At 46.3% G+C, this 26,727-nt stretch overlaps 1 protein-coding gene across 1 annotated transcript in view; it reads left to right on the forward strand.

Moving 5' to 3' along the window:
• LOC147693109 (uncharacterized) overlaps window positions 1–26,727 on the forward strand; it is a 102,357-nt gene that overhangs the window by 36,648 nt on the left and 38,982 nt on the right. Inside the window, exons 2-3 of the mRNA XM_086939362.1 lie at window positions 12,627–13,012; window positions 22,057–22,217. Of these exons, the coding sequence (XP_086795488.1) occupies window positions 12,627–13,012; window positions 22,057–22,217 (547 nt within the window). The remainder of the gene's footprint in view (window positions 1–12,626; window positions 13,013–22,056; window positions 22,218–26,727) is intronic.

Here is a 26,727-nt window from a genome sequence, read left to right on the forward strand (position 1 = left end):
GTCACAGCCAGGAGAGTAGTCTCCGTGCTGTGTCCGGAGTGGAAGCCATTCTGGGAGGGATCCAAGATGTTACTTGTGTTCCAATGCCTTGTTAGTGTGTTATTAACATGGGCCTCCTCAATCTTAGCCACCCAAGGGAGAAGAGATATTGGCTGAAAGTTTTCAAGCTTGGCCGGGGTCAAGGGATGTTTTTTTTATTATAGGTAAAATCCTTGCTTGTTTCCACAGTACCGGGACCACAGCTGTCGAGAAGTATTAACCACATGACACAAAGGGTCTAGGAGGAGAAAGAGTGAATCTCTGAACTGAGCAAGATTCAAAGGATCGGCCGGGGAGCCCGATTTTCACTTTCTTGCTCAGTCAAGTAAACTCTTCCTGCGTGATACTGGGAATAGCTACCCGTAGATGGGGAGAGGAAAAGGCGCAGAGATCCACAGAAGGAGGAGATCCTTGTAGGAAAGACCAATAGATGGTGTCCACTTTGTTGTTGAAAAAATTTGTCAAGTCCTCGCACTGTTGATCAGTAGTAATAACCGAACCCGAGGAATTTTTCCTTACTCGGAGTTCCTTAAGCATCTTAAAAATACACTTGGCCGGATTAGGGCTCAGCTTGATTTCGTTAGCATATTAGGCCACCCGAGCAATGCATATGGATCTATGATAGTATTTAACGGCGGCCAGATAACGCTTTTTAGCCGCCGGGTCATATTCTCTTCTCCAAGCGCGATCCAGTTTCTTACATGCTTTACGCTGCACAATTACAGAATCATTATACCAAGGACTAGAGTCCGAAAGGTGACCTTTGGACCATTTAGCTGGAATGAGGGAGTCCAACACTTGGACAATCCAATTGCAACAAGAGCTATAGCCCACATCAGCATCACTATACAACTCCGGAAGATTAGCAGCCAGGAGCGCGTCAAAGTCCTCAAGCCTCAATTTACGACAAGGACGCCTAAAAACGAGCTGCTAGGCTACCTTATCAAGAGTCTCTTACCTAACAGGCCGTCCCCTTTTCACCCGTGAATGTGACTCGATCCGCCAACCCATCCCTTCAGTATACTTTCGGAAGCGGGGCCTTCCCTTGAGAGCATGTATCCGTAAGCAGACCTCGTGTCATCTCCGCACATGCTGCTAGTGTTTCCTGTTCATTGGGGTCCCTCCTCAGGTTGTCTAAGGTAAATCATAGCATCATCTGCGTATAACAAGATTATATGCTCTGCATTGCCCACTGGGATTCCCCAACTCTGAAGGGCCTGCTGAAGCTTACACAACAGGGGTTGGATTGCCATTGCAAAGAGTAATGGAGACAGGGGGCACCCCTGCCTCGTTCCCTGCTGTAGAGTTATGGCATCTGATATGTAGCGTCCAGTGCGTAACCCGGCTTTTGGGATAGAGTATAATAACTTGACTCCGTTTATATATGGGGTTCCCATTCCCGCTTTATTTAGTACCGTTCACATATATTCCCAGTTAAGGGAGTCAAAGGCTTTTTTTATGTTTAAAGAAGCCAACGCGAAGCCTCTTAGTGATTCGGGGAATTCATAACCCGCTACCTTGAGGAGAACAGCATCCTAGACCTTTCCCAGTCCGGGTTCCACAGCAACCACAGTACCGAAACTGCCCTCATAGCCGTCAACAGCAAAACCGCGGCCCTCATCCTTCTGGACCTATCGGCCGCCTTCGACATGGTGTGCCTCCGCACCCTACGCACACGCCTCCATGATTCAGAGAGCCGAGACAAGGCTCTGGAATGGACCACCTCCTTCCTCTCTGGCAGATCCCAGAGCGTCCGGCTCCACCCTTTCTGATCCGAAGCTACCGAGATCATCTGTGATGTACCCCAAGGATCATCCCTCAGCCCGACATTGTTCATCGTCTACATGGCACCGCTCGCTCACGTAACCCAACTTCACAACCTCAACATTATCTCTTACGCCGACGACACCCAGCTGATTCTCTCCCTCACCACGACCCCCTCACAGCCAAAGCCAACCTCCACGAAGTAATGAAAGCCGTCGCCGAATGGATGAAGAACAGCCGTCTGAAGCTGAACTCGGACAAGACGGAAGTCCTCATCCTCGGCTCTACCCCCTCGGCCTGGGACGATTCCTGGTGGCCGACCGCAATGGGAGCAGCACCGACACCCAGCGACCACTCGCGCAACCTCGGGTTCATCCTCGACTCAACACTCTCCATGACCAAGCAAATCAACGCCGTCTCGTCCTCCTGCTTCAACACCCTCCGCATGCTCTGCAAGATCTACAGGTGGATCCCCACCGAAATCAGAAGAACGCTCACCCAGGCCCTCGGCCGCAGCAGGCTGGACTACGGAAACGCCCTATACGCAGGAGCCTTGGCCAAACTCCTGAAACGACTACAATGCATACAGAACGCCTCTGCATGTCTGATCCTCGACATCCCTCGACATAGCCACATCACACCCCACCTGAGAGACCTGCACTGGCTTCCCGACAACAAGAGGATCACCTTCAAGCCCCTCACCCACTCACACAAGGCACTCCACAACACCGGACCGGCATACCTCAACAGACGACTCACCTTCTACACCCAAACCGACGCCTCTGCTCTGCCGACCTCGGCCTTGCTACCGTCCCCCGCATCCGAAGAGCGACCACCGGTGGCAGATCGTTCTCCCAACTCGCCGCCAAAACCTGGAACACCCTCCCCATCCTCCTACGGCAGACTCAGGACCTACTAACTTTCAGGAGGCTACTCAAGACCTGGCTATTCGAGCAGTAGCAGCAATCCTCCTACACCCCTCCCCCCAGCGCCTTGAGACCCTTATGGGTGAGCAGTGCGCTTTATAAATGTTCTGATTGATTGATTGATAACATATGCCAATCAACGCAGATTGCGCTGGGTGTTTCTGTGAGGAATAAATCCGGACTGATCCCCCATAGATTTGTTGCAGGAGGTGGGGAAGGAGGCGAGCTGCTAACACATGGCGAAGGAGCTTCAGATCCACTTTCAGCATCAATATGGGCCTGTACCAACCCAGTTTAAGGGGGTCTTTACCCGGCTTTGGTATCACCTCTATCAGGGCTTCAGCCATGGATTGTGGAAACTCTAGCTGCTTATATCCTTCAGCAAACACCTGGACCATTCTATCTAATAGGATGCCAGGGAACGTTTTATAAAATTCGGATGGGAGTCCATCTCCACCTGGGGTCTTTGCCGTGGCCATCATCTGTAATGCTTCTTGGAGTTCCTGTTTACTTATCGGGCCCCCATTTGTAAGCGGTCCGTCTTAGTAATGCCCGGTAGTAGGAGGTGCGTTAGGTAATCCTGTCTCCTACCCTTCCCAAGTGTCTGCTGTGGTTCAGTTTATACCTTGTGCAGGTGTTCCTCAAAGATTGAATTGATGGCGTGCTGTGTCCACACCACGCGGCCTTCTTGATCCCCCAACAGCAATGATTGGTTGTGGGGCTAGTTCTGTTTTAAGCAATCGCCCCACCATTCTACCCGCTTTATCTCCCTCCGCATACTAGCGCTGTCTACTTTTCTTCTTGTAAAATGTTTCCAATTGGTCCCAGAGCTCTCTGATTTGTAATTTCTCTGTCCCAAGCCACCCTATTGGTTGAGGCCTTGGGCAGGTCCTTTTCCATGTCCTCTAGGATTTTCTCTTGTTCGGTTAAGTCAGTTTCAAGAGCATTGCCGACCCCTACCATAGTTGAAAGACACAGCCCTTGATTTACTACCTTCATCACATCCCATTCTATTGTTCTAGTACTTGCTATTTCCCAGTTTTCTACAAAGTAATGAGTAAAGGACAAAGGTATGGTGCTCTTGAAAACTGGATCTAACAGCGCCTCTGTTTTCATCCGCCCAAAGGGAACCCTGGAGAAAGCCTTTCAAGGGTGTAGGACAACAGCAGTGGGGAGTGGTCGGAAAGATATTGGGACAGGTAATGCACTTCTCCTATCCGAGGCACCGCTGTCCTTCATATAAAAAAGTAGTCTAGGCGACTGTGGGTATCTGTGACTGGAGTGTAGCAGGAGAATGTACGGGTATGTGGGTGAGGAGATGCCAAATATCAATAAGGCCTAGGTTTTGCTGTGTTTGTGCAATGCTGCCTTTACCCGGGGTTTAACTCTCACCCTAGCAGGTGACCTATCCATCTCTTTGTTTAATGGACAGTTGGAGTCTCCTGACATCACAATTTCCATGCTGGGGCCTATCTGTGCGATTATGGGAAGAGTGGGGTTGTGTCCTTTCTGAGGCCGGGTGGGACAACGTAACAATATTTTATAAATAAAGGAACCCGGTCACTTTTCAATTCTGCCACTTTTTTATTCTAACACCTTGGCTGCGCAGGATATTCCTCTGCTGTGCTGGGCCATAATGATAATGGGTGCGGTCATGACGAGCTCAGCTCGTCATGAGCACCGTGCCTCATGACGAGCTGAGCTCCGAAATGGTGTGGGGGGAGATGGAGGATCTCATCCTCGATGCATCTCCTGGTCAGCATCGTCCGATAATTGGATTAAGGGAGCAAAGGGGTTATGAGTGTCCAATAGGAGAGTCTCCGTTGTCAATGTCCTCCACAGTAATCCGCTCCATGGACCATGGTGGAAGAGTTCCCTTTCAGATGGGGGTCACTGTTCTTTGGCTATCCAGTCGCCGATTGCTCCTGCGACTTTGTCCCTACCATTCTTTTAAACTCTCCTCTTCACCCAGACCTAAGGACTCCATCCACTCTGCGGCCACTTGTGGTGATTCAAAAAAATGAGCTCTGCTTTCATGCTAGACATGTAGGCAGGCTGGGAAAATCAGACTATATTTAATATTGTAATCTCATCCTCTGTTTAACAGGTAGGAAACCTTTATGTTGGTCTTGTCCTTTTGTCGTGTATTCTGGGTATAATTAAATTGGTGTACCTTTCAATTAACGGGGGTCCACGGGACCTGATCTTTTGGAGGATAATGTCCTTGTCTCTGTGATTAAGCAACTGCTGTATTATTGCTCTAGGCAGCACTCCCGGATTCGGACCTGCCCCAAGGCTTCTATGTGCTCTTTCTGTAGTGAAGAATCTTGAGTCATATGTCAGGCATTGCTGTTGGAATTCTTTCCTCTAGGAATAGTTCAGTGGAAAGGCCCTCTGCCTGCTCCAGAAAACACAGGAATCTTAAATTGTTCTGTCTTGAGTGGTCTTCTACATCTTCCTGGCGCTCTTCCGCTTGGGCTGCACTCCGTTTTAAATCCTGTCGCTTGTAGTTCTTTCACAGATGTGCGCAGCGGGCACACTTCCCTCTCTGTATTCATGACCCTTTCCGCCACCTTCATGAGGTCTAGCCATAGAAGGGGATGTCCACGGCCTTTGAATCCATTTCTGATTCCAGAACAATACTTTCGGCCGTACCCTGGGAGCGGTTTCCCCGTTCCTGGAGTCGGGGTGGGGTGTGGTTCCCGTCCCTCCTCCTGGACGCCCCCTGTGTATTGAATTATTTTATTGGCTTGTGCACCTCTTTCTGGTTTATCTTTCCAAACTTTATGTAGTTTATTCATCAACAGTTAGCAGCCAGGATCTCTCCGCACTCTAAGCGACGTCCAATGCAGGGGGGCATTCCAGCAATCGTTTGTGGCTAGTGTACTTAGGTTATATTCCTCTGGGCTCCTACTTGCTGCACAAGCTACAACGAGAATCTCTATGGGGGGGGGGGGGGGTTCATGCTATTCTCCACTGCTGGGGAGCCTCCAGTTGCGTCTGCTCCCCCGTACCCACCTGTGGGAGAGCCAAGCCCACTCTGTTGCGGCACTGCATCCACGCAGTAAAAGAGGGCATATCTCTAGAATACCCCCTTGGGCCTCAGTAATTGTCTTCTAGTTTCTTCCACTGTGGCTCTGCGCCGCCAACCACCCCCCCCCCCCCCAAGCTGGGACCGGAACTTGCAGTCTTCTCAGCTAGTCACGCTACGGCTTCAAGCTCGTCCTCTCTGCCGAGCACTGCTACGCGGCTTCACCGCCCCAGGAGGTCCCTGGTAGAAGCTTCCACTTTGTGATCGGTTTCCCTTTGCGGGCTTCTAATCAGCTTCAGGCGGGCAGCAACGGGTGAATCACACATGGAGGTATGCAAGACCACAGGGGTGGGTATGCCTCTCTCCGTCACCTGTCATGTCCCTAGGCCAATCCTTTAAACTGTGTCTCCATGGCCCATTGTTGACTCACTAGTGTCTATTTTCACTAGCTTCCGTCCAAACCCAGCCTGGCGGGAATCGTCCAATGCTTTCATTGAGCGCACAAATCGCATCTGAGTTGAGTGTGTCTAGTGGGCTGTTTCCTCTAAGATTGACATCAAGGAAGCAGTTCAGAGTATGTTGTGGGCGCATCGTACAACTCCCAGTCCCATCACGGGTTCTAGCCCTTTTGTATTGCTCCGTGGTAGGGAGGCTTCTTTTCATATGTGCCCGGCTTGGATGAAGAAATGGGGCTCACGGTCCGTGTCTACAAATTCTAAAAATGAATTTAAGACTCCTGCTCGGTTTGCTCTACCTGACCTAGGTGGATTTAAGTCTAGCATTCATGTAGGAGATTGGGTGAGGATTAAATCTCCTGTCAATGTGGCAAAATGTTTGTCTAAATATGGTCCTCCTATTAAAGTGGATGCAACTTCACGCTTTGCTGTAAGTGTCAATAGGAGGAGCTGGTGGAATTCATCAACAATCTATAAACTTCCTTGGAGGGTTGTTTGCAATTGGGTCTCGAGTCCGGTAGTGATCACAAAGTTGTGTGAAATCTCCCCAGCTCTGCCTGCTGCCACGGCAGTGTGCTTCCCAGACAGATCTCACCCATGACTAGTGTACTGCTGGCCTCTCCTTTCATCGCCATGAACGGTACCTCTACCTCATTCAGTCAAATGTACACCTATTTGTGTTAAGCAGGAGTACACAACAATTATTGTTAAGAATCTGCTCAAACCAATTATTGCTCTCCTCTCATGGAGCAAATTGTCTCTGTGCAGCAGTGACTGAAGCAAACTATTGTCGCGGAAGAGAACAATTGCCATTTGGCACGCCACTGGACACACCCCACCACTAGATTCTATGTAAGTTGAAAAGTGTAATAAGAACAGTATGACAAATAATATAGATGATAGGTGATATTTGTCGACTGCAACATTAGACAAACATTATGTAAATACATGGAAACAATCTCAATTAAGCCAAAGTCTCTTCACTCGTAACTCGCTTTTATATAAAGCTTTATAGAATACTGTTTTTAAGTGTGTGATGTAAATGTAAAATAATTTAATATATTTATTATTAATCTGGAAATAAAATATAATTTTTCAGCACATTCATACAGTTCAATGTGTATTAAATAATTCAATTTATAAACATTAATTTTGAAACAATGTAAAAAATGACCTCACATTTTTAGGTCTCGCCTGTCGATGCGCATGCGCATCGAGCAAGCGAGACTATGGTGGCTTATCCACTCTTTATCCCCAACTTGCAAGGAATCGTGGCGATTCCTTGCAGTGCACGAGAAATTTAAGCTCAATGCGCATGCGCATTGAGCTTAAAAGCGCGTGCACATGCCCCCAGCCGCCTGCCTTGCCTACTCTCCCAGCTGGTGCCGCTCCACCTTCTGCGGCATCAAAGGCTTTCACGGCCGGCCATGCTTTCAGTTTCACGACCGGCCGGCCGTGTGAAGTACATTTCAAAGCCCGCTCTCCCTGCTCCGCCCCATGCTCCGGCCGAGAGGCATTTCTCCTCCCTCCTCCCCCCTCCTGGGTCAGGTTACCCTGCTTTCTCTTTCGCTTTTTTTTCACCCGGTGACATTGTTGCCTTTAGCCCTTCCCTCACCTCCTCAAGCCGTTACTCGTTGCCTCTTACTCTCTCTCTCACACATGCACACTCTTTTCCCCTCTCTCTCGTCCCTCACTTTATGCCTCTCTCCCTCCTTCTCGTTTTGTCTCTCTATATCTCTCCTCTGTTCTCTCTCTCATCTACTTCTTCTCTGTTCACCTCTCTCCTTGTTTAAGAATCCCAGTTTGCCCGCAGGCACCTATTCCTGCTTCCTTGCTCCCACTCTTAAGAAAGTTACTGTGGAACCAATCTTCACAGGAGATTTTCAGATTTACGACTTATTTACGCATGGGAAAACATTAATTTACACTTGTGTGAGTCACGCTATGTTTACTAAAGTTAAAGAAGTGCTGTAAGTACTTTGCATAAGAGAGTGTAACTTGCTTGGTGACAACTTACTAGGTCGTAACTTACACATTCTTTTTTGTACTCCAAACCTTTTAATAGTAATCATTTTTCATAGCTGGTTACATTACAGACTCAAAAGATTTCTATAAACTCGTGCACAATCCTTCATTTTATCGTCAAGTTAAAACACATGTAATCCCCCTCCCGGAATGCCCCCCATACCGAGTTGCATGGATTAATCGGCCCCTTCCTTGGAACGACGCTGTCCGCCGCTGTGCCAAGGTAGCCACGTCCAGTAGACAAATCTGGTTTGCCCCTTGTGCGATGACGTCGTCCTGTTCTGTCTTGCACTCTTCGTGGCTACCATCGAACCTATAAACTCATGCACAATCCTTCATTTTACTGTCAAGTTAAAACACATGTAATCCCCCTCCCGGAATGCCCCCCATACCGAGTTGCATGGATTAATCGGCCCCTTCCTTGGAACGACGCTGTCCGCCGCTGTGCCAAGGTAGCCACGTCCAGTAGACAAATCTGGTTTGCCCCTTGTGCGATGACGTCGTCCTGTTCTGTCTTGCACTCTTCGTGGCTACCATCGAACCCCGTGGTAGCCACAGCGCACTCCCCTTTCGAACCCGCGACCATTTAGCTGTTCTCATTCAAGAGGGTCTTTTTGGGTGACAGGTATGTGTGTCTCTCATCCTACCAAGTTTTCTCTTAGGTGTCACTTGGGGGCGTGTCCAGGGGTGTGTCAGGGGAGTGGTCATTCATTCAGGTGTCACTTTCTGGCTCCTCGCGCCTCGAGGCGTAGCTGAAGATGCACACGAAGCCGCCCTGTTTCCTTTCACTCACCCTCAACCCCTCACCCTCACCCTCACTCACACTCACCCTCACTCACCCTCACCCTCACTCACCCTCACCCTCACTCACCCTCACTCACCCTCACCCACCCTCACCCTCACTCACCCTCAACCCCTCACCCTCAACCCCTCACCCTCACTCACCCTCACCCTCACTCACCCTCAACCCCTCAAACTCACCCTCACTCACCCTCACTCACCCTCAACCCCTCACCCTCACTCACTCACCCTCAACCCCTCACCCTCACTCACCCTCACTCACCCTCAACCCCTCACCCTCACTCACCCTCAACCCCTCAAACTCACCCTCACTCACCCTCAACCCCTCACCCACCCTCACCCTCACTCACCCTCAACCCCTCACTCACCCTCAACCCCTCACTCACCCTCAACCCCTCACTCACCCTCAACCCCTCACTCACCCTCACTCTCACTCATCCTCACTCACCCTCAACCCCTCACCCTCACTCACCCTCACTCACCCTAAACCCCTCACTCACCCTCACCCTCAACCCCTCACCCCCAACCCCTCACCCTCAACCCCTCACTCACCCTCACTCTCACTCATCCTCACTCACCCTCACTCACCCTCAACCCCTCAAACTCACCCTCACTCACCCTCACTCACCCTCAACCCCTCACCCTCACCCACCCTCACTCACCCTCAACCCCTCACCCTCACTCACCCTCACCCTCACTCACCCTCAACCCCTCACCCTCAACCCCTCACCCTCAACCCCTCACCCTCAACCCCTCACCCTCAACCCCTCACCCTCAACCCCTCACCCTCAACCCCTCACCCTCAACCCCTCACTCACCCTCACTCATCCTCACTCACCCTCACTCACCCTCAACCCCTCACTCACTCACCCTCAACCCCTCACCCTCACTCACTCACCCTCAACCCCTCACCCTCAACCCCTCACCCTCACTCACCCTCACCCTCACTCACCCTCACTCACCCTCACTCACCCTCACCCTCACTCACCCTCAACCCCTCACCCTCACCCACTCACCCCACCCTCAACCCCTCACTCACCCTCACTCTCACTCATCCTCACTCAACCACCCTCAACCTCACTCACCCTCAACCCCTCACCCTCACTCACTCACCCTCAACCCCTCACCCTCACTCACCCACCCTCAACCCCTCACCCTCACTCACCCTCAACCCCTCACCCTCACTCACTCACCCTCACTCACCCTCAACCTCGACCCCTCCCCCTCAACCCCTCACCCTCACTCACCCTCAACCCCTCACCCTCAAACCCTCACTCACCCTCAACCCCTCACCCTCAACCCCTCATTCACCCTCACTCTCACTCATCCTCACTCACCCTCAACCCCTCACCCTCAACCCCTCACCCTCACTCACCCTCAACCCCTCACCCTCAACCCCTCACCCTCAACCCCTCACCCTCACTCACCCTCAACTCCTCACCCTCAACCCCTCACTCACCCTCACTCTCACTCACCCTCACTCAGCCTCAACTACTCCCCCTCACCCTCACTCACCCAAAACCCCTCACCCTCACTCACCCTCACCCACCCTCAACACCTCACCCTCAACCCCTCACCCTCACTCACCCTCACTCACCCTCACTCACCCTCACTCACCCTCACTCACCCTCACTCACCCTCACTCACCCTCACTCACTCACTCTCACTCTCACCCTCACCCTCACCCTCACCCTCACCCTCACCCTCACCCTCACCCTCACCCTCACCCTCACCCTCACCCTCACCCTCACCCTCACCCTCACCCTCACCCTCACCCTCACCCTCACCCTCACCCTCACCCTCACTCTCACTCTCACTCTCACTCACCCTCAACCCCTCACCCACCCTCACCCTCACACAGTGCAATAGTTCTCAGACCATTTCAGTTAGAGCTTTTAGAAATGTTTATGGCTTTTTTTTATTTGTAATACTTTCGCATTGGCTACAGGAAACAAAAATGCTAAACATTTACAAAAAAACCCATAAACAATTCTAAAAGCACTAACTCTAATGGTGCGAGACCTATTGCATTTCCAATGCTTGTTATTTAATGTTTATAAAACTTAGTTAAAAGTCATATTTATTTAAAAACCTTTTAGGTTTTTGTTACTCAAACTATGAATATGTATATTTATAGTTTGGAATAATGAACTGGTGACGGATTGAAGATTGGAAAAAAAGAAATTGAATACATACTTTACAAGCTGCACTGTGTGCCGCTGTGTAACTGTTCACTAGAGATGCCCATTGAGTAGACGTGGGGTGTAACTTGGTGCCAGTCAGTGGCTGGGTATGTGTGGTGCTCACGATATTCAAAAGATGGACTGCAGTACATTTGATCCTGTGTTGACCCATTTTGGGCGATAGTAACTTTAGATATGTATTTGTGAATTGTAGCTGTCTTACTATTTTATGAAGTGTATGTGTTTAACAGCATCTCTCCCCCCAAAAAACTTACTTATATAGCCTTAAACTCTTCCCATTTACCCACTCCTGCCCTGATCTCTTCCATATTTGCTGCTAATTTGTAAACATACATGTGCAGAGATCTCCGTCACCGTGGCAGAGGTCTACACACAGAACAGACAGGAAAGGCTGAGGCCGAGGTCTTCGGCCGTGGGTTTGTGGATTGCATTTCGTAGTACTGGAGTAGTACTAATGTAGTACTATACGTACTGCAAAATAGAATTTGTGAATCTGGTTCTATGTGTTTAGGAACCATGAAAGATTAGGAAGTTCTCAGAAGCATGGAACCTCTTTTTATTCAGCTCTGCTGTGGCTGCTTTCTGTGTTTGCCTTGTTAAGGCCTCTACAGTGCACAGTATTGGTCAATGCTCTGTACAGTGTCACAAAATATAAATCAATTTCTAGGAATGACACATTGCTCACTACGACTGCGGTATCTGGAATAGATCGCTTTCTCAGGCTATGAAAAACCCAGAAGTCTGACAGCTGACAAACTAAGAGATCAGCAGTTCATTGTTGAATCTGAGGTGAGCTGTATGTAAGCCGATGCAACTTTGGTGGTTCAGCTATGAAGGATTGTACTCCATTAGTGTGCCTGTAGAGCTCTACCTGAAATATAGATGTGTGGATGGGAGGTGGAAGCAAACTATTTATTCACTGAAAAGTGGAGGGGCCATACTGTCCTTAATCCAGGACCTGATGTTTTGAAATATCAGGGCCTGGAATTCATCTTAGTCTACTGTGTAATGCTCTGGACCATACCGCAAAATCTGAATATATTTATGGAAAGACAACTTTGCACACATGTTGTGGTGGAGCTGCATAAAAAACGCTCCTTAACCCCTTGCGTGCGGGGCGTATTCCCCGCCTGTGCTGACTCCGCCTTGCGCGGGCGGAGTCATGACGGAACGGTTCCGTCATCAGCACAGCTCAACCGATGCTGATGACGGAACCGTTCTGTCATCAGCACGCAAGGGGTTAAACCTGTTTTCTTGAATGTTTTCAAAAGTGTGTAAATTACTGTTATTTTTAATAACTTTTCAAAAGTGATATGTCGGCCATGTTGTGAAGAGGTCTCAAAAGAACGGATTAACTGAATTTTCTGTTGTGTTTTTTCAGGTGAATGGGAATGGTTGAGTGATGTGCCATCTATCCAGCCGCCTCACCAAAACGCTGTCACTTTTCACAGTCAGTTTGGCCGTGCTGGAGATTTCACCAACACAAACCCTGGGCAAAAATTCAAGAGGATTCACTTGGATCATATGCATCAACTTGAATGGCCTGGCCCACCAGACAAAGTGCTTACAGTGACTGGAGAGGATGGGAAAGCTTATCACAGCATTCTTCCATCCTTCTTTCATCTCCTGGAAAGTCTTCAGCAAGAAGGCAGGGACTTTTCTGTGATTTTAAGGACCTTTGGCTCAGACCTGCCCCGAGCTCTTCATGCTGTGCTTTACACCATGGAAGGTCGACACGCTCAGTTCCCTGATTTCCAGAAGGTGTCGGTGAGTAGATTCAGGTGGGCCTCTAGAGCTTTTGGGCATTTTAGGAGGAGGTGGTGGGTACTAGTCCATTGTGTTATTTATAAATTACTGCTTTCTTATTAAGTAAGGAGCACAAGGAATTTGTTTCTAAGCAGGGAGTTTACTCTTCATACTATGTTGTCTTCAATGCCTCCCATTAAAAAAATTCAATGCAGTATTATATTTTATCACTGTAGACCCATGTAATATAACAATTATAACAGGTCTGGCTTGCCAGCGCAACATTTGCCAACATTACCCAATTTAATCAACAGAAAAAGAGCTTCAAGAAGCACTCCAGAGCGAGGGGCTTTGGATCTGAACCCATGTTGCTCTTCTTCCCAATTGAATTTGATTGGGCAAAAGTAATGGACTTCCACTGAAAGAGTGGTTGTATTGCACAGATCATGCTCCATATGATAGGCCTGATTTGGTTATGGGGACAAGCCAGTGATCAAGGCTGTACACCTGGGGGTGGAGCTTGGCCGGGCTGCAAAATGGCTGCTCTCTAGAAATGCTGCGGCGTCCATGCCTGTAATCCGACCACACTCCTGCAATAACCTGGCTGAATTACCTACCTGCTGGCTTAAATGGTGATCCCTAACCATCGTACCTGCTAGGAGGGCGTTCTTTGCATCTGCTGTGCCCGGGATGCACAGAGATGTGCTGGGGCCCGCGGGTAGCATGGTTGGACCTGGTCTGAAGCTCAACTCAGGAGACAGAGTTCCTCCTTCTCAGACCCTGCTCCACCGCCTGGGACAGCACCTGGTGACCATCCGCCCTCGGGAGCCCACCCACCGACCATGCCCGGAACCTCAATATCATCCACGACTCCTCCCACCCCATGAACCTCCAGATCAACGCCGTAGCCTCCACCAATTTCAACTGCCTTCGCATCCTCTGTAAGACCTTCAAATGGATCCCATCGACTGCGGAAGGACCGTCGCCCACGCACTCATAACCAGCAGACTTGACTACGGCAACGCCCTCTATGCCAGACTCAACAGATCTCTTCTACACAGACTCCAAACCATCCAGAACACCACTGCCAGACTTGTCCTTGGAACTCTGTTGTGCAAGCACATGACACAACACCTACACGGGACTCCACTGGCTCCACGCAGAGAAGAGAATCACTTTCAAACTCCTCACCCACCCACGCCTACAAAACCCTCAACAACATGGGACCCAAATACCTTAACAAGAGAGTCTCCTTCCATGCACCCAAGAGAAGTCTCCGCTCCGCCGACCTCGCCCTGGCAGAGGTCCCCCGCATCCGCAGAAAGAAAACCGGAGGAAGAGCCTTCTCCTACATCATGGCCAAAACCTGGAACGAACTCCAGGTGAACATCAGGCGCTCCCCTACCTTGCGCACGTTTAGGAAGGACCTCAAGACCTGACTCTCCGACTGACCCGGAGCCGTCTCTCTCCACCCACCCTCCAAGTGCCTTGAGACCCTCATGGGTGAGTAGCGCGCCTTACAAACCCCTGATTGATTGATCGATTGAGGCTGCTGCACCAGAGGCTGTTGCAATAGAACCACGCTCTGAGGCTGTGCCACTGGGAATAGAGGCCTGATCCTTGCGTCACCTGGGGCTCCGGCCATGGTGTGCAACTGTGAAGGGCACTGTGTGGCAGTATTTCCCCTCCCCTGCCTGAGAAAATAAAGTGAAAGGAGACCCGTGACAGTGATTGAAGCCTCCGTGGCTGGAGTCCCAGAGAGACAGGAGAATTGACTCTACTAGGCCATTGCAGACATATGCAGGGGGGAGGAGATAGCTGACCATTCGGGGGCAGTGCAATGGACACTTAAAGAACTGTGATACAAGTACCTGTGCCCCAGCTTGCCCCCCTGTTCATAGCCACATTCCGAGCACCTGCGCAACCGGTGCGTGTGCCATGGCTGGTAGGCTGTGAACGCGAGGGCAGCCTGGGGCACCTCGTGCTGTGGGATACACTAACGTTCTTGCTCACTTTTGGGAACGTGATCCCTAATTGCAGCCTGCGCATATGATCTCAATGGTGACAATGTAGAACAGTGCTACACTGGGAATGCGAGACCATCCCCTTTTTTTTTTGGATGTGATGTACCTCAGGCTGTTCTGCAGCGTCAGACAATTCGACATTTCTTTATCTTCGATTCACCAGAACAGGCTATTTATTGAGCATCCACACCGCACGTCTATAATTTGATGTTTTTGGGTAAACTATTGACTCATGACTTGAGGGTAACTTTACTCAGAATTACTCTGGGAAATACTTCGGTGGATAGGAACAATTAATTGTCCATGAGCCTTCCATCTTAAATACATAAATCCGTCATACATGTCAGTGGCGCAGTGCCAGATTTTTCTCAAATGCAAAAACCACAGTTGATGGACAGAATGCAGAACAATGTCATACATTCACCCCAGTACAGAGATCTGAGCCTAAATCCATCGTTCTTTTGCACTTCACACCACCCCAGTTCAGACATGGCCATATGCAAATCAGTCTGACCCTGTGCCTCATGGGAACAGTCCAGCCCGAACTGCCAAGCCATGCCTTCCCTGGACCGGAAACAAGCTTCCGAGGACCGGTTTCTGGCATTTCAGCCGTCTTCAGCCCGGCTTGCTTGAATCCAGTGGTGTGGAGAGCATGGGACTCACGTCTGAGCATACCCATCCCACTCAAAAGCATTGGGCCCAACAAATATATATATATACAAACACACACACACACATATCTATACAGATAGATATATAGGCACACACATATATATCGTAAAATGTAGCAGTATCAGTGGTAAAAACAACATTGAAAATATGGAAAAATGTTTCGTACTTTTCACAAGTGATTGGAAAATGGGGCATTATATTTTTCATGACAGCCCAAGTTATTTTGCAGAGCTTTACTATTGTTTGGTTTAACCATGAAAGTAACAAAATCTGCGTGCCCAGATTCCAGTCAGTGCAGTTTGTTACCTGCAGCTTGCAGAAAAGGGCGTGCAGCCGTCTCTCTCCGAGGCACACGAGCTCTCCCTTCAATAGTGAGAATGTGTTTTTTTCAAAAAATACAAAGGGCGCATCTTCTAAAATTCCACATTTGTATGTACATAATTAAGGATTTTATGTTCTCGCCTTTTTACTAAACAAAGCTTACCGGGTTTTGACACTTTCATTTATTATTGTCTATAGGCTTATCAAACACTCCTTTGAAGATAAATGTCCCAAAATAAATAAGTAATGTGAGAAAAAACATAATGAGTGACTTGTGTATTATGTTGTACTAAATTGTGCTCATTATATCACCAGAACCCGACTAAGCAATGTAGGATCAAATTACACGTTACTCTTATAATGTTGTTTAATAAATAGATACACACAGATATTCGTTTCCACTTCCTCCAAAGGAGACCGGGACACCTTGACAGCGGTGCATCACAGGGTTAGAGGTTGCCCTGTTCCTTATGTACAGTTTTCACCCAGCACAACAATAGGTGCGCCAATGCACTCCAGTCCAAACATAAATTACCACTTCCATCCAATTGCGTGTTCCAAGGATTATTTATTCAATTCGATTCCAGCATGTTAAATCAGATATGGAACAGCCCCAACGCGTTTAAGCGATTCGCTCACCTTGATCACGGGTGGTTTGTATAACGAATTGACAACAATAAATAAAGTTTCAGTAACACAAATCTCGTGTGATTCCCCATGTGTGAAAATAAACAAAGGACTAAGACCAGATATATGGGGGCCATCTTGTAGTGGTGGGGTTAGTGCGAGCATAGTATAAATTGCCAGATACTGAAGAAATCTAGCTGGCAAATCACAAAGTGCCCCTCCAAGATAACAAAGTGCCTCATATAACCATATGTAACAGCTGTGATGCCTTAAGGTTAAATACCGACAAATTTGGCCCAATCATGATATATCACTAATCGAAGCAAAAATGGCTCGCATAGTACAATGTCTTATAATATAAATTAATGTGAATAAGTAACGTGTATATTATAACAACCTGAACGACAAAATTATACATATTAGTCATGCAAATACAATATAATTGCATATAACCCACGTGGGAAGATAATATATGTCATACAGTAGTCATGAATTATAAGACCATGCAAGACCATTGCGATAGTTCATCCCAAGTGAGAGTGAAATCTTTATGGCACAGAACAAATTATTCTCCATGTTCGATGCTCAATGGGGACTCAACATTTTCTGGTATGCAGCTTCTTCACATAATACCTGGCCAAAAAAGGAAAAACGGGCCAGTCCGACTCATCACCAATACACCTGGTCCACCTACTATAGGCCTCTGGTTCTTAGTGCATTAACAGTGCATCTCTATACCAAACAAACTTGAAAAATCAATGTGCTTTAAAATAATTGAAGTTAAAGATTAAAAACAGCAGGAGTGTATAGTAGGAGACTCAGTTGTATACATCCCACTTTAGATGGGATGTATAAGCTAAAAAATTGACATGGACAGTCAACAACCAATTTCTAGTTTACATGAGGGTGTTATTCCCCCAGATGCCAGATCATTTCCTCCTCAGAATTGAGGCCACCAGGAAGCAAAGTATCTAGCTCTATAATTTACCTGTTTTCAAGTTGCCGCAGCTTGCGAATTTTGTCCCCACCTCTCTTCATAGGAGGTAGTTTATCAATCACAAAGAATTTTAAAAGGTTGCGGTTACTATTGTGGCGTTCTTCAAAATGTCGGGCAATGGGTGAGGTTTGATCTTTGTTTTGAATGGCCCTCGTGTTCTAAAACCCGTTTTTTTGGCTGGGAACATTGTACTCCCGACATAATTTTTAGAACAAGGGCAAACAAGGATATAGATGCAATACTCAGATAAGCAGGTAAGATGTTTCCCGATACTCTTCTCCTTTTCTTCTACGGGATAAATTACCTTTTTGACATTGGTGCTATACTTACATGCCTTGCATTTCATGCAGGTAAAGAAGCCCTGAATGTCACTGTTCCTGGATTTGTTGGTACTCACATCATTTTTACTGAGTTTGTCTCTCACTGAATCTGCCTTGCAATATGTCATATTTGGAATGTCTCCCAGAACGTCTACCAATGTAGGTTCCGTCTTGAGGACATTCCAATGTCTTTTAAGACTGCTCTGAACCTTCCAGGATTTCGAATGGTACGTGGAGATAAACCTAACCACTTCATTATCCTGTCTTACTCCTTTGTCTTGGGGAATCAGCAATGAGGCATGACTGATCTTGCTGGCTTTCTGGAATGCCTCATCAATGACTTTAGGGTGATAGCCTCATTCCCTAAAACGCTCCTTCATACATTCTCCCTCAAGGTTAAAATCTTGATCTGTACTGCAGTTCCTCCGAGCCCGGAGGAACTCGCCAAAAGAAATACTGCGGATCAACGATTTAGGGTGGCCGCTCTCTGCATGAAGCAGTGCATTCCCAGCAGTATCCTTGCTAAACAGTTTCCTCGCCAGTTTATTGTTGGATACTTCAATCGATAGGTCAAGAAATACCATCGTCTGGTTACTAATTTTGCCTTCTAAGGCAAGGTTGAGGTTATTTTTGTTGAGATCCTGTATGAAGAGCTCAGCTAAGGCACCCGGGCCATCCCAGATAATAAACAAATCATCAATATACTGTAGCCACACTTTGACATGGCTGCAGTATAGTGCATGTGTCCTCGCCACCTGTTGCTCCCAGTTCGCCATAAATAAATTGGCGAAACTGGGTGCGAAACATATCCCCATCGCTGTCCCTTGTTTCTGTCTATAATAAACCTCATTAAAGACAAAACAATTCTGCTCAAGGCAGAAGGTCATCATCTGTATGAACATCTCCGTATGATTCAAATAGGAAATGGACCTGGTCTTCAGAAATTGGTGACATGCGTCAATTCCATCCCTGTGTCTAATGGATGTGTATAAACTACACACATCTAACATAATGAGTAGATAAATATCTTGCCATGTAAGATCTTTCAACTTGTTAATGAAGTCCCTGCTATCCTTCAAATAAGAGGGTACTTTTTCTACAAAAGGTCGTAGGAAATAATCGATGTATTTGGATGTGTTCTCTAAAAGAGAACCCATTGATGAAACAATATATATGAATACCAAGTCCTGCTCCCAAGGCACATACACAAGGCTGTCAGGATACGGCTACTTTATTTTGTTGGGTCTCCCGCGACCCAGAGGCTTTATCAATATATATATATATATATATATATATATATATATATATATATATATATATATATCTCAAGCTTGGGTGATTTCACTGAACAAAATGGCGCTATAAAAACACAAATTTCACAGTGAACTGTGAAATATGTGTAATAATTCATACTTCCCTGTGAAATATGGATGTCTTCATTATAATGACTACCACCAACCCACCGTGGAGAGAGTTACCATTGTCTGGCCTGCTAGGATTATTTGACTTGGAAAAACAAATAAGGCAATTGGATTTAAATATTTATGCAGTAAAAAGATGCAAATTATGCAGCACATTCTTTGTCAGTTTTATTTTCATATATTTTAATTAGAGCAACATTTTTGTGAGATCCGCAAATGGAGCAAATTAACACGCCAAATCATGTGCCAAATGCAGTACATCATAATAATGTGGTAAACGCTATAGCCACAGTGATCAATTCATCAAGCTCTTCATTGTACTATCCAGTGTGGTTGGTAAGTGCATGAATCCCTCAGGATGACGTGAAACAGTTGTTGGGACTCCGGCACTTTTTCGCAGCCTTTCGAAGATTTAAGGAAAATCATCATGCGGTGCAGCTGTTTATTAAAGAGGATCATGGTGTCGGAAACAGCTAGTGTCTGGGAATCCTACCACCATCCACCTTGAGCTAGACATGGAGGTCTGCCATAACTTGGTTTACTACTGCTTTTTTTATTGTTTTAAAGTATTTTTGTTGTAATTGTTCTTCTAATAAAACAACTAATAACAACATAACATTGTGAGAGCCATACATTTTACATAAAGTCAGCATTATTAGGAACAAATCAAACGTAGCCCTGCATAGCATTATGCTGTACAACACTTGGGGACAATTTCTCAACTTTCTGATGCTTAGTATTCCACTTACTAGCACAAACAAGAATTGTGATGTCTCGCCTTTGGGACCTTGTAAGTGTTTAGCCATGCAACAGTTGGTGTTGTTGCACCAATGATATTGTGCCGCATAACTAAATACTTATAAGGTCCCAAAAGCGAGACCTATTGGCTATGCCAATGCTTGTTGTTTCTTTATCACCAGGAAGGCATTGCTTTGAGAATGTCTGGGATGCCTATGTCTTCAGTTATCGCTTCTGATCTGTAAGTCCCTAAGGCTTGAAAAACGAATTGGGTTCAGAAGGACAGACTTTGTTGGATACTGAAATCTTCGTTTCAGCCCTTCATGGTTTGAACCATCCAAGAGTCCTGTCTTGAGTTTGAACTTTTTTCAGCGCATGTGCAGGTTGCGCAAACTAAGAAAGTACTTCCAAGCAGAAATTCATGGTGAAGCTTTGCTTCCGTTAGCAGTGACCGCAGGGAGCCTGGGGCCATGGCTTGACCAGTAGTGTTGCTTTGTCATTAGCCAATCCTGTTCAAAATCATTGATCTGAATTTTCAGCTTTGATGATTGATTGTGAAAACTCTCTGCTTTGATATCTGCCCTTGCCAAGAGGCGTAGATAAGCTTTCAAACTTGTGTAATAAATAGATCGCAAATAATAAGACATCCACAGAAGAATCAATTTCTCATAAAACCACTCAACACAATTCCTCTTGGTCTGTTTTAATTGTTAGTATTGCGAGTCTCTTCATAAGCATGGCTTATTCTTCCAGTGTTTGTAGGACAATGGTGTCCTCTGGTGCCTCAGTATGCTAAATGAGGTGCAAGATCTTCATATGATGCATGAAACAAGAAGTACTATATATGTGCTAGACATCCGTGATCGTTCTGTGCCCTTTGCCTCTACAATGTTTAATCAGGGTCTGTCCGCAGTGTAGGGATATCTAATCCAGTTAGAATATTGTGACTTCAGTGCACCTGGTCAGTACAAACTCAAGAACTATGAAGTAACCATTGACTCTGGAGCAGGGAAAGGGGATAGACAACTAAGCCATCCAACTATCAGCAAAACCCCACTCTAAGTATATTTTATATGTAGAAAGCAAAAGATCTGGCTAACAGACAGCTGGATCTAATTGGAGTCAAGACTTAAACTGAGAGAGTACGGGTCACAGCCAAACGCGTATGCTTAGTCTCTGTATTTACACATTGTGGAAATCGTATTTTGAGATCTGTTTTCCTGCTGCTGGAGTCACTTGTCAGCATGTTGGGATGGAGAGCGCATCTGAAGAGGCTATCTTCGAATGGCATTCGTTAAAATAAAGCAAACCTTTCAAAGGTGCCCACGGTGCATGCTTTTGGATGTGCACACACGGGCATCCATCTTGGAATGGTAAAAAAAAAAAAATAAGATGGCTGATCATTGACCGCATAGCGAGCAACAAAAGTTTTTTAAGTAAAAGATCTTGCCATTGTTATGATCTCTCATATTTATTTTTCTTAATGACCCTATATGCAAAATAAACAATTGGGAGTTGGAATAAACAGTAGAAAATAGTCATAATCTACCATCCCAAATGTATCAAGCCCTCTTAAGGCGTTTTATTTTTTAATAGAAAAATTATTTGAATGTGGTCAAAGGAATGGCTAAAATAAAACTCGGAGGCATCCAGTGCATTCACTATGTACCTGCAACCAAGGTCCTAGTAAATATGTGACAAAGCCCATACACTGCATTCTATCTTGAGTCTGTCAGTGATAAGTGTTCTGGTTAACCTACAACGTACCCTTTGGAAATTAAAACAAAAGAAAGTTCTGAAATCTATTCTACAGTATGAATTAAAAAAAGTGTTTGTTGATTATCAGGAACCTTGGTTTGGCATTTTTTAAATATTTTTTATGTGGTAGTATACAGTCTTACTGACTTTAAATCTTCCTTTGCCCTGTTTTTTTTGTGATTTGCAGCTTCATGTTGACCAAACCCCCGGGCGAATCCACTGTAGCAAGAAGGAGGTGGTGCTGAGCCGAGGAGAGGAACAAGTGTCTACAAAGCTGGATGCAAAGAACATTTACCGCTACTTCAGCCACGTGACGGGCATCGCGGGCTTCCGAGACCACTTTGACTGGTGAGAAGCAAACTCAAGATTAAACTTGCTCTCCAGTAATGCACTTTGAGTTCAGTTCCTAAGATCTCTTACATTTTTTATATTCTTAAAAAGTAGATTCCCTCCCTTGCTGTTTAGGGTGGCTGAACACATTTTGAGTATTGGGATTTTTATTTTCGAAACTATTGCCTGGTAGAAACAACCTTTTTTGTATGCAGTCCATTTATTGTACTTACAATCATAGCATACAGTTGACTGAAAGGAAGAGACCTCTTCAAAACCACTGAACAGAAAGAAGGCAAAGCAGGGAATGGTGTTACTACAAACAGGCCTTCAGACGTCTGAATTGTGACGCTGCTGTTTTAGGGACACCAGACCTGGACTGTTCCTGAAGGAGCAGCAAGGGTCATTTGAAAGAAGTCGTTTTTGCTCTATGCACCCGCATACCTGATGAATAGTTTGACTTTCTAAGTCTAATTTTATTTTTGAAAAAATGTTCCAAGAGAATTTATTTAAGCTCTACTCAACACATAAGGACACAAAACCCATTTTTCCCTGGAATTATGTTTTTCTGTTTTCTTCGAAAGTTGCATCTTGACACCTTTATTCATTCCCTATTTCATCATTTTTTTGATAAAATGACTTTCCTGTATTGTGATGAAGTTTTTCACTATTGAGCACGTTATTTGTGTGGTCTGTCACCTAGAATGTCGCATCATGGAACGGTCTGACATTTTTTTCTTCAAGAGATGCCATACTGGTACTTGTAGAACAGGTGAGAGTTACTTTCCTAATGGCTGTGACTTCTAGGGAAACACATGGTCCTAGTCAAACAAAGGATAGGGGAGAGTGGGGAGGATTGCTCCACCTGGGCAGTGGGTAGGACTATTTGGATGAAAGCGTTCTCTGTGACTTAGAGGCGATGCATTGTCCTGCATTATTAGTTTTTCTGGCTTATCCTATATGTTTTTTCAATGTACTTGACCGTCTGATTTCACGAGAGGCACTCCATATCATTTTGCTGCCCCTCATCAGTATTAAGCTCTGAAATCCTGGAAGACACCTTTTAATATACTTGTATATTGAGTGACGTGGCAGCTGCATCCTCGTCCCCATACCGTGAGCTGACTGGTTGCAGTAGCTATAAAAGTCCACTCCAGGGGATCTCTCCTGTAAAGGTCCATATGTCGCTTTAACTGGGGTCCTTTGCTGAGACTTGTATGTGGGACATGTCTGTAGGGTGTGGGTGTGGCCAATGTCCTAAGATAGCTGATTTGCAGAAAAGAGCTCCACAGGGCGACCTGCAGTTTCCTCAGTGAATCCTGACTCTCTGTCCTGGTGACAAGCAAAGCGTGTCGGGTCCCGTGGTGAACTCCGGCCCTCTCTTGACTCCCACATGATGACAGTGTTCGGACGTGGCCTATCTAAGAGTGGGTATCTGGTAGAGATTGAGTTCTAGGCCAACTTTCTAGGGCGGCAACGAAGTATGAGGTGTTGGCACTGGCTCGGGCTGGAGAAGATATCTCCCTAGCAACATTGGCATCTCCTTGAATTTCTCCCCCCATCTGGGTGCAGATGTCGAAGATCCCCCCCCTCCAGATTCTCACAGAGCGGAACTGCTGCGGTGTGTCCTGCCTGGGGCAGCCCGCGGAGGCTGAACTTGTGATCCTGCGGACAGTCCAGGGTGCAACTGAGGAGCGAAAAGTGAGCGTTGAACTAGTCCGTGTGGGATACACCCGGGTCAGGGTGGCGCTTTCAAGCTACCCTCCTGAGCACGGGTGGAGTGCCCATGTGTAAATGAGTACCTGGGCTCATCCCATTTGATAAGCTGGGTCCTTGCTGGTGGATTTGGAGGGGACACAGCTGAGACTTTGATGGAGGCTTGTGGGTACCACCGGGCATAGACTGGACTGTGGTGGCTTTAGATGGCCTCGATTGAGCAGAGGCAGATATCCCACCCTCTTGCTGTATTGTTGGAAATATGGAGTCATATGCAGCTGGTTCCTATACTCTCGAGGTAGCAAATTTGCCAACGCAACAGCACTGTTGTTAGACTGTGGATTTTGTACTGGGGATATTTTCTAGATCAGAAGGGTCTAGATTGAGCCTGGCAGCATTATATGCATTACCTGGAAGGAAACGTAAGTGATCCTGGGGAGCTGAGATTTCGACGCAGGGGAGGTTTGAGGAACGGCCCCCAGTTTCAAATTTTTCACCTAAGTTGGAGCCACAGGAAAAATAAGTCTCTATAACATGCCTGAGCTTTGTCTTTCTCATCCTGTAGTTAAGGAGGGTTCCCAGTTTAGAGTTGGAACCTGTGATTTGTGGGCCTGTCCCGCACTTCGACCACCGTGCCGCCTCAGGGACTTTGCCTTCATCTGAATGTTGGTGAGTCAGAAGACATGTTGGACCACTTCAGAGAGAACTCTGGCCTTTCAGGTCTGCCTGCAAAATGGCTAGAGATAAACCTTCTCCATCCAGAAAGCAGGGGTTGCTGGATAAGTTTGCCCAAACCCGGGCTAGTGGTCAGTCGCAGGTGGTAGCGACACCTGATGGACCTCTGTCTTCGACTAGTCAGTGGCCTCCCTGTCTTCCGAGGCATTCACTATACTGAAAGTTATTAACACATCTAAGGATGCTCTGGAAACCAAGATAGGAGCAGTCCACTTCAAGGTGTCTTTATTACACAAGGCTCTCCACCAAGGTGCTAACACATTCGCAGCAGCTGAAGAGCGACTTTCAGTGGTTGAGGGCACTGTTGAGACCAAACAACAGACGATTAAGAAACTCACGGCATCCACAGAGACATCTGAAGCCAGAGTCGAAGATGTAGACAGTTACACCTAATGTGACAATCTGCGATTTGTGGAGTTCGCTGAGGATTGTGGGGCTGCATTGTAGGTTTAGCGCCTGGAAGAATGGCTTGGGTCTTTGCTCCCCTCTAATTGGTTGTGTCCACTTTTTACAAAATTGAAAGTGCTCATTGAGCCCTGCTATGGAAGTAGCCTCAGGGATCCCGCAATTGGCAATAATTGCACAAATCCTGAACTATCAAGATAGGGATGAGATCCTTCGATTCATGCTGGAGATCTCTCCACTCTGCCACGACTCTCATACAGCATTTGATCTTCCCAGACTATACCCACCTTGTGCAGAAACAATGAAAATCATTTGAGGAGGCCAGGAGGGAGATTAAGGCATTAAATAGCCATTACATCCTCCTGATGCCAGCTAAACTGAAAATCATGTTTCTATCTCAATTATTATTTTAAACCCGCGAGGAGGTCTGAAATTGGGAGGGCGAGGAGTGACACCATTTGTGTCCACATCCATGGCCCTTCCTGGAGCAGAGATGTGGATGGCCAGGACATATTGTTTGGGGTCAAGAGAAGGGCAACAGGTTTTCATGTGTATTTTGTACTTGGGACAAGTATTCCCAACCCCCTACAGCACAAACCCTTTAGGTGCCAGTTTACAGTATCACATTATGGATCAGGGCAAGGCATTACCTGCAGTTAAGGTAACATTTGTGTCCATGTGTTAATGCTGTTCAAACTTGTATTTATGGTTCATTAATGCAAAGCCTTTATTATAAGAGTGAGTGCTCTAAGTAAATGTTGTAAGCTCTGACTGCACTACTGACTGTGGTTCCAGTATAAAAATGTGTACACTAGTTTTCATTGTTTAGCAATATGAAACTAGGTGTAATGCTCCCAGAATGCTCTCTGATAAGATGTAAATATGTGCAGAAGCTTGAAAGCAAGATTGATGATTCTTTGCTTTGCAAGTAAAATGTTTATAAAAAAATGCTAAAGCATTTCGCTAAACTACTGTAATATTTTAGGTACCATTTCTTTGCAGCATCATTTAGTAAAATGTGTTGATGTATGCTAGTATTTCCCAAATATATTCATAATGGACAAAACAGTGTAACCAGTTTTAATAAGATTATGGGAAACAAAAATAAACAAGCTTCGGTAAAGCCAGTAGGTCTGAAATTGTTGGTCAGCCTTTTGGTTTTGTCAATGCGTGACTTGTTTTGGCATGGTGTTCGTAAAAGCTTATTGATGTGGGAGCTGCTGGGCCCTCATCATTATAACAAACATTGGCAAAAAAGCAAAACATTTTTGGTATCAAAAAGAACACTTTGCCACAGTAGTTCCTGGCACTGACTGTGTGTCGATATGCTCCTTGTGAAAGAACAGAATGCGCTGTAGCTCACAGTGAAGCTAGCAGATAGACAGAGAGAGAGAGGAGAGAGAATTTTAATAAACACAAAAGGTCATGGTTAACGCCGGACCCAATTAGTGGCCCTATTATTAAATAAAGTCTCAAAAGTGAACCCATGTCCTTGCATTAAGTGCAAATATACAGCTTTCTTGAATTCACAAGACTTTACAGAAGTAGGCCAAGAAATAGTACTCCTAGAAAATATTTGTGAACTGCGTTTTAGCATGAGCAAATATGCAGGTGTAGATTTGCTAATGCGATAATCTGAGTGTTTGCAAGTTCACTTTCCCTCCAACCAATA

This window comes from Lissotriton vulgaris, chromosome 9, assembly GCF_964263255.1.
Source record: "Lissotriton vulgaris chromosome 9, aLisVul1.2, whole genome shotgun sequence".
NCBI lineage: Eukaryota > Metazoa > Chordata > Amphibia > Caudata > Salamandridae > Lissotriton > Lissotriton vulgaris.